General features: G+C 33.1%; 1 protein-coding gene across 1 annotated transcript in view; it reads right to left on the bottom strand.

Annotated features, from left to right (window-relative positions):
• Positions 1 to 207: 207 nt before the first annotated feature.
• Lint-O (L(3)mbt interactor in ovarian somatic cells) overlaps positions 208 to 8,934 on the bottom strand; it is a 33,589-nt gene continuing 24,862 nt past the window's right edge. Inside the window, exons 6-7 of the mRNA XM_072532538.1 lie at positions 4,776 to 5,056; positions 208 to 3,348 (exon numbers count right to left, since the gene is read on the bottom strand). Of these exons, the coding sequence (XP_072388639.1) occupies positions 3,202 to 3,348; positions 4,776 to 5,056 (428 nt within the window). The 3' untranslated portion in view covers positions 208 to 3,201. The remainder of the gene's footprint in view (positions 3,349 to 4,775; positions 5,057 to 8,934) is intronic.

The raw sequence follows: 8,934 nt of genomic DNA, 5'->3' as shown, positions 1-8,934 counted from the left end.
GTAACCTGTATTTTAACCTGATGATGGAACAGTTGTTCCGAAAACGTTCGTGTTTTTAATGTTGCCCTTTTAAGGGTTTTTATAAAATAAAATATACCCACATACAAAGACTAACCTCTTTTTGTTATACGTGGTATACAGCCAGCTGCAGGAATTATTTTCGTTGTGGACTATGAAATGGGTTAAAATGAATAAAAAAACAATAAATTAAATAAACATAATTTATTAACAACATATGCGTTTCGTGCAATTTTAAATAAATTAATTAACAGTAACATAATTTTACTTAATAAAATAATTTGTAAATGCATGTATTAAAAAAGGAATACTACAAAATTAAACATTCGTTCATTCATTATAGTTAACAGATAAATCATTATGTGAGCCGCTCAGAGCAGAAATTGTGTAAGTCATGTTTTTGTATAATTTGAACTTACATCACTATTCAATAGCTTTAACCTCATACGGTTACCTGTAAAAGTGGTGTACGTCTACCTTCCAATACTTCCTACTAGATGGCAGAAAGATACTGAACTTATTTATAAAATGTTGATAGTGTTGTGTGCAAACGTGGTGTAAGTCATTTAAGAACACGGTTAGGTTGTCGTTAACAGCTGCATTATTTTTTAAAGCATTTTTCTTGTATATCTTGTTACAAATAAGTTTTAAATACTAGTTTACATTTGATTTTATAGTAATTATGTCATCAAATTTCCACTTCGACTCAGATGATGACATAACGGACTTGGATTATGTTCCACCAAACGAATCATGAAGTAGTGATGGTAAGTATTTGTTATTGTTTAGATAATAACTTTTTATTTGTTGCGCCGGTTATTTTAGTAGATACGTGTGCATACATAAATTGATAACTAAGTAATATAAATGTGTATCATTTCTGGTAAATTAGGTATTACTTTTTGTGTTCCAGATGATAACGAGGTCAACTTGGAAGTTAATGCTGCAGTTCTGTATGTGAAAAGGATGAGGATAATGTTGTAAAAAAGACAAAAAATTCTTCTTTGTGGAAAAGGAAAGTTAAAAGTGCAGATAGAAGTGCTGGTAAAAATAAAATATTTGAATATAAAGACAAAATTGTTATATAGTTGGCCTAGTATGAAAAACAGCAGTTGCAAATAGACGAAGGCGTAATGGAAGTAGAGGAATGAAGGCCTGTACACATCAGTATTTTTTGAACATTGAGGGCTTCAGTCACATTGTTTCTAAGCAGTATTTTTTGCAAACATTTCAAATTTCTGATGGTAGAATGACGAAGACCCTTGCAGGAAGAAAAGTCTGGTAAAGTAGGAGATTTAGGAGGAAAGAGTGAAGTTCCAATAAAACTGATGAAGCCCGTGTTGGGTTTGTAACAAATCATATTAACACAGTTTTCCTGCTTACACAAGCCATCTTAATGTTAGAAAGATGTTTGCTTTATACAAAGAAAAATGCTTTGAATATGGATTGGCAACCAGTCAGTGAAAACATGTGCAGAAAAATATTTTGGCAAAACATACATTTGCACCATCATAGAAAGGACACTTGTCAACAGTGTGATAAATTATACGCATAGACGCAGCTGACTAATCTGATAAAACAACCTTAAAGGCCAATCATGAACTACATCTAAGGAAAGCTGAAAAAGCCAGAGCTGCAATGAAAATCGATGCATGTTTGGCTCAGTCTGATAACAGTTATTATGTAATTTCGTTTAACTAACAGAAAGCATTGCCTTTTTCCAGATTGACAACATCAATTGCCTACTACAAACGAAATTTATATTGCTACTATTTAGGTGTGATACTGCCTCTAGAGGATAACAGGAAATTGCATGCTGCTTAACAAAACATTTGAAATGTGAGGCGGACGGTAAAAAACATATAATAGGGTTTAGCGATGCTTGCACGGGACAAAACCGTAATTTTAAAGTTCAATTAACTTGGCTTAAAATGGTAATGGATCCTAATAACCCCATTGAAGTGATAGATCACAAATTTCTAGTGTCTGGTCACTCATTTATGATGAACGATTCTGACTTTGGAAACATTGAATCTGCCCGTAATGCTAGGAGAAAAAATAAGTTTAACGTTCACGTAATGAAACAAGAAGATTTTAAAGGTACATTATAGTTGGAAAAATCGTTACGAAGAAATAAACTAAATACAGACGGAAAGTCAATTAACTGGGTGCAAATTCAATGGATGCATTTCACAAAAAACTGTCTTCATACAATGTTTTATAAGGAAACATTAAGTGACATAGAAGACTTTTCTGAATTACAGTTGCCGAAAACGAAAGGCTCATCACAAGCTTTTTATGAAATTCACAACACTGTTTGTTTAATTGCCCTAGGCCTGTTACAAGCAAAGAAAAATGATATGAAAGATTTATTACCCTATATTGCTCCGATTCACCATGGATTTTATAACAATTTAAAAACGTTAACAGAGAACTTTGATGACCTGGGACCATTAGAATATGTAGAGGCATTCGATCCGATGAGAACGGAGGCACCAGTTCTGAACTTTAATATTGTTTTTCCTTCATAATAGTTTCTCTTATAAATTTTTTAATCTAGCAGTAAAAAGTATGTTGTATTACTTCACATCTAATACAGAATTTCAAATTTTCAAATACATACTATGAGCATTATCATTATATCATTATATTATACATTCATTTGTCTAAACAAACAACAAATTCCGTAAAAACTTTCTGTACAGAGTTTCTAGTAAAGCACTAGTTTGGTAAAACTTGATTTTTTGACTTACACCACTTTTGCTCTCAGCGGCTCATGTAACAGATAAAATATATTTATCAATCTTCATAAGTTTAAAAAAGTAAAACAATTATAGAACCCGATAAATAAAAACATGCAAAATTCTTAATATTGGGTCCAATAGTTCTCCCCTAAACATGTTCACATAAATATTCGTGAGTAGTGAAACACTTGAAGTGCATTGACACCAAAATATGTATTGTGAGTTTCTTAACAGTTTTGTGAATTTGTAGGTAAAATTAGGCTGGATCCAACTGTATTGCTTGTAATATCCTGATCTTGGGAGTCACAGAATCGAGGCCTGGGAAACTAAGATGACTCCATAGAGAAATAAAGATCGACCCAGCCAAAAACCGAGGCGGTTCAGCCCTGGAGCCCATCAAGTGTCCAATATTTTTATATTCATAAGTTTTTATAGGAATTTACAACCAATATAATTTGGGATCGTCTCTTCTCACTTGCAATTTGACAATATGTCTATAAATTTTCAGTGCTGGTCCTAACCTTAAGTTGAGATTTGTTAATACGTCAATTCTTCTTAATAGTAGAAGTGATCTACCGTCAATTTCCTGAAAAAAAAAACATGTATGAACGTCTCTTTTAGTATGTAACAATAAAACACTGAAAACTTTGTTTTAAAAAATTTCCGCAAAATTTATTATAACAACTTATAACTACAGCTGTTTCGGCAGAGTGCCTTTCTCAAGTGATCTATTTTTGGCATGCGTTTACACTTTATAATCTTTAATAAAATAGGTTGAGGAGGGGAGAACTGTTTGTCTCAAATTGGTCATTCAGAATTATATCTGTGTTTTTTAATTCTTTAATTTCCATTGATTCTAACAAAGATAGCTTAAGGCCTTTATTTTGAATGTGAAGAATTTGAAATTCGTCATTCTTGATTACTGGTTCAGAGTGATATTCATCGATCGAAATTTGATGTTTGCGTGGGAGACTTTCGAAAACGGGTTATCAGAAGTCAAAATGAAACATTAGATAAAGATTGCCCCAAAAGAACTGTGAAGTTTCCCAAAGGAAATATGATTTGAGGCTGCATGTCATCAGCAAGTCTAAGAAGATATGAGGTGGTCGAAAGCACAATTAACGTAACAAAGTATCAAGAAATTTTGAAAAATAGTCTTGTACCAAGTGCTCACGATCTCTATCCGGACTTGAATTTTATATTCCAGTAGGACGGTGCTGCATGCCATACAGCTTAAACAACTAAAAAATGGCTTGGAGAGAATAACATTAACGTCCTCTCATGGCTTTCGAACAGTCCAAACCCTAATGTTGTTGAGACATTGTGGTTTAAGATAAAACAGAAATTGCGTAATGATCCCCAGAGAACCGTCGCCGATTTGAAGAGTAAATTAAGTGAATTATGGGATAGTTTCGACCCTGACTTGTGTAAATCCTTAGTATGAACAATGCCTGACAGAATTGTCGCGGTTGTAAAAGCGCCTGACGATGAACCTCATATTAAAATAGTAATTTCTTGAATTTTCCGAACATTTAGTTGTCACGATGTTATGCAAAAATTTCGTTTATTTTGCCGCCAACGCTGCAATTCAAAGTTTATAGGGACCAATATTTTGTTATTAATGATAGAGCTTAATGTATTATTGATCTCGTTCTTTGGTTCAATAAGAAAGATCGTGAAGATAAACGTTTTCAATAAATTTTCGTTTATTCGAACATTTAGTTGCTAGGGCTGGTATATATGCAAAGTTAAAAATTACAGTAGCAAAGGATTTTCAAAACCGGATAAGACTAACAGAACAAATATCCTATAACTTATAAAACTACAGAAATAGTGGAAAAATTGGAGTGTGTTTTAGCAAAAGATAACGAATGTTTCGAGTGATAGTAAGTGCCAATATGACTTTCAAAGTAAAGGAACACAAAACTAAAAATTAAAAATGGAGAAAAGAATAAGACACATGTGAAGATTTTTATTTAAAATGTTGCAAAACGAAGTAATAGAAATAATTACCTGTTCCTTAAATATAATAGCTTCTTCTGGGAAATACTGTCGAAAATACTCATAAACTTCATCGGCGGTCCAATGAGTTGCGTCAGGAATAGACGGATCAATGCCGCTGTTTTCATCTTCATCCTTATTGCTCTGCGAATCGGACTGAGCATCGCCATCGGCATCTGGAGATTCTGGCCTTAATGTGGTTTGCGGGCTCAAATGCGGTGGTGTTGGAGAAATTGATGGGGAATTATACTGTGATGGTGATGAATCTCCAGAATTTGATGATGTATTATATTCTAAAAAATAGTAAAGTCTGTATTTGAAAATTTTACCAAAATGTATTAGTGCTATTAATAATATTAAAAAATTCAAGTATTTTAAGCTGTTTGGGATTAATATATTATGATTGGGGATTGGGATTAATATATTCATGAGTTAATTAATCTGATATCTCGTATGTTCATTAATATCGAAACTGCTGTGTAGTGCCCTTTTGGTAGTCACCTTGTTTGGTTTTTTTATCTTAATATATTCGTTATATTCTGCCCTTTCATTTGCTATGTTGCATGTTAGTATTCGATCAGTTGTTTATTTTGCATTCAGCCAGAGGTCTTCTTCAAGTCAATCAATTAAAATTTGTCTTATAGTAAATCTATTTTCATCCATAGTGCCGTATGGTATCTCGTATGTAACTATATGTTCATCAATAACGAAGATGCTGTGTAGTGCCCTTTTACTACTCGCCTTGTTTGTTTTTTCTATCTTAATATATTCGTTATATCCTTCCCTCTCGTTTGCTATATCGCATGTTTGGATTCGGTCAGTTGTTTATTTTGCACTCAGCCAAAGGTCTTCTGTAAGTCAATAAATCAAAATTTGTCTTATAGTAAATCTATTTTCATCCATAGTGCCGTATGATATTTCGTATGTAACTATATGTTCATCAATAACGAAGATGCTGTGTAGTGCCCTTTTGCTACTCACCTTGTTTGTTTTCTCTATCTTAATATACTCATTATATCTTTCCTTTCCGTTTGCTATATCGCATGTTTGGATTCGATCAGTTGTTTATTTTGTATTCAGCCAAAGGCCTTCTTTAAGTCAATCAATTAAAATTTGTCTTATAGTAAATCTATTTTCATCCATAGTGCCGTATGATATTTCGTATGTAACTATATGTTCATCAATAACGAAGATGCTGTGTAGTACCCTTTTGCTACTCACCTTGTTTGTTTTCTCTATCTTAATATACTCATTATATCTTTCCCTTCCGTTTGCTATGTCGCATGTGAGGATTCGATCAGTTGTTTATTTTGTATTCAGCCAGAGGCCTTCTTCAAGTCAATCAATTAAAATTTGTCTTATAGTAAATCTATTTTCATCCATAGTGCCGTATGGTATCTCGTATGTAACTATATGTTCATCAATAACGAAGATGCTGTGTAGTGCCCTTTTACTACTCGCCTTGTTTGTTTTTTCTATCTTAATATATTCGTTATATCCTTCCCTCTCGTTTGCTATGTCGCATGTTTGGATTCGGTCAGTTGTTTATTTTGCACTCAGCTAAAGGCCTTCTTTAAGTCAATAAATCAAAATTTGCCTTATAGTAAATCTATTTTCATCCATAGTGACGTATGATATCTCGTATGTAACTATATGTTCATCAATAACGAAGATGCTGTATAGTGCCCTTTTGCTACTAGCCTTGTTTGTTTTTTCTATCTTAATATATTCGTTATATCCTTCCCTCTCGTTTTCTATATCGCATGTTAGGATTCGAATAGCTGTTTATTTTGCACTCAGTCAAAGGCCTTATTTAAGTCAATAAATCAAAATTTGCCTTATAGTAAATCTACACTGCGCGCCAAAAGAGACCACATAGAATTTTATACGAATTTTTCAATTATTTTTAAGTTTATGCCATTTATTATATTGTAAATAAACTCCCACAATGCCAAAACACTTTTAGGTAAATGGTTTGGAAAAATGTTTTGTTTAGTGATGAGTCCAGGATGGTTCTTTATGGCTCAGACGGTTGCATCAAAACGTACAGAAGACGTGGGGAACAATATGCTGCTTGTGCTCGACGAAAAAGTGTTGTTTTTGGAGGAGGCTCTGTAATGTTTTGGTAGAAGGCCGTACTGATCTCGTGTTTATTAAAAGAGGAGCGTTGAATGCTCACCGATACATTAAGGAAATTCTATAGAAAATGTCACACTGAGAGTGCAGTACGGGTAAGATACGGCAATGCTTTTCTTATAGAGAATAAACGCACAGGGTTGTCGGTTTTCTCCAGCTGTTGATTGCTCATTGTCTCACAGGACCGGCTTGGATAAAATGCATCTGCCGGCAGTACGAGTAAAATATTTTATATCATGTATACGTATACAGTAGAATAAAAAGGCATTGATGAGTTATTGACAACGAAAACTATGAATTTTGCATATAAAACGTCAACATGAGATATACAATTGAATCATATTCATAAGAGTAACATTTGAACACCTCTTTACAAGAACAACATACAATAACTGTAGTTTTAATGTTTTACATAAAATAGAAAAAACCTACATAATTTCTAGGAAAGAATTTGGAAACTTGGAAATGATATTATTTATAGATACAGTGGAACCTCTATTATCCGCCTGTCTATTAACCGTCACCTCTGTTAACCGTCAGCGTTCATACATAAGTTATATTGACTACATAAGTAAAAATTTAGTCCTAAATTCATTTTGTTTGAGCATTGCGATCAGCCAAACGAAATTCGTTGCAATATAAACGTGCAGTTATGCCACCACCACATTATTTTATGTAAATAATTTTTGTTCTTATCAAGGGCTCTATTAAATTTCAATGTAAATAGGTAGTAATAAATGATACCGTGCTTTTAGAGTTCTATTTTTAGAATCGCAAGCCGAAAATAAAAACCCACAGCAGAATAATTATTACAGTCAATATATGTGTGTCACCATAATTCAGTGTGATTCAAATTCGAACATTGATTGTGTCACTTAGTCCTTTGATTCATTAAGTTTTGAAAAACGGAGCCTTCCACATCTGGAGTATCAAAAAGAAAACGTGTTGTTTTGTCAATTGAAAAAAAAATAGAAATTATGGCATAACGAAAGAAAGGTGTTTCTGCTATCGTATTGAGCAAAAAGTATAATGTTCCGAGAACAACAATCGAAAAGAAAAAATGCTGAAGGAATTGAAAAGTATGGCTGGGGTGGCGATGTTGATGATTGCAACTCACAAAGATTTGCGTAAAGAAGCTAGAGAAGCTGCATCGCACATACAACAATTCATCGAGTGGAATTCTCGGCAAGAAGAAACAAATAAGGTAGATTTGATGATTTTACGTCGATTAAGAAATTCAGCCGTTGCAAAATGTGAAGTAACAATAAAACAAACAAAGATTTCGGAATATTTTAAATCAAATTGATTCGACTGTACTAAAAACTGAACATAAATCCCTCTTATATTGACAAATAAAACATACAAATAAAATTTGGGAGTTATACTATGAATTTTTTTTAATGTTCTTTTAACCGTCTTTTCGATTATCAGTCATACCCTTGGTCCGGTGCCCTGACGGATAATCGAGGTTCCACTGTATTATATATAGTATTCAAATTTCCAATTCTTTCATAGAAATTAGATTTTTTCTATTGTGTGTAAAATATTAAAAATACAGTTATGTTGTTTCTATAAATAGGTCTTCATTTCTTTTGTAAAACTTCTGCTACAAATTACCATCATTAACATAATCACCTAAATATGGCCATAAACTTGTTTGTCATAATTAGTATTTGATAAACTCCAAGCTTTCCCTATTTCACCCCCTAACCATCCTAAGGATGGGTAGGGGGTGAAAGTGCTTTTCGAAAACGAAACTACACTTCAAAATTTAGTCCGAGTTTCAACAGAGAGCATGGAGTCCCATAAGTTTAAATCCGGTGAATTATTTAACGGTTGCGCTAAACTCGTAGTGTTAAATGTGTTGTGTTTTTTACAAAATACGGAACAACTTAATGTAAGTGCTGCTGTAAGACGTACTTCGTTGATGACTGGTGTTAGCGAAAGAAGCATTTACAATTTCAAAAAAGAAAAAGAACGTTGAGTTGAACCAGAGTGGAACGTTGAAATCGCCAAAAAAACGTAAAAAACGAGT

This window comes from Diabrotica undecimpunctata, chromosome 5 (genome assembly GCF_040954645.1).
Source record: "Diabrotica undecimpunctata isolate CICGRU chromosome 5, icDiaUnde3, whole genome shotgun sequence".
Lineage (NCBI taxonomy): Eukaryota > Metazoa > Arthropoda > Insecta > Coleoptera > Chrysomelidae > Diabrotica > Diabrotica undecimpunctata.
The sequence above is the reverse complement of the archived record's forward strand: the minus strand, read 5'-3'. Positions and strand labels throughout refer to the sequence as shown.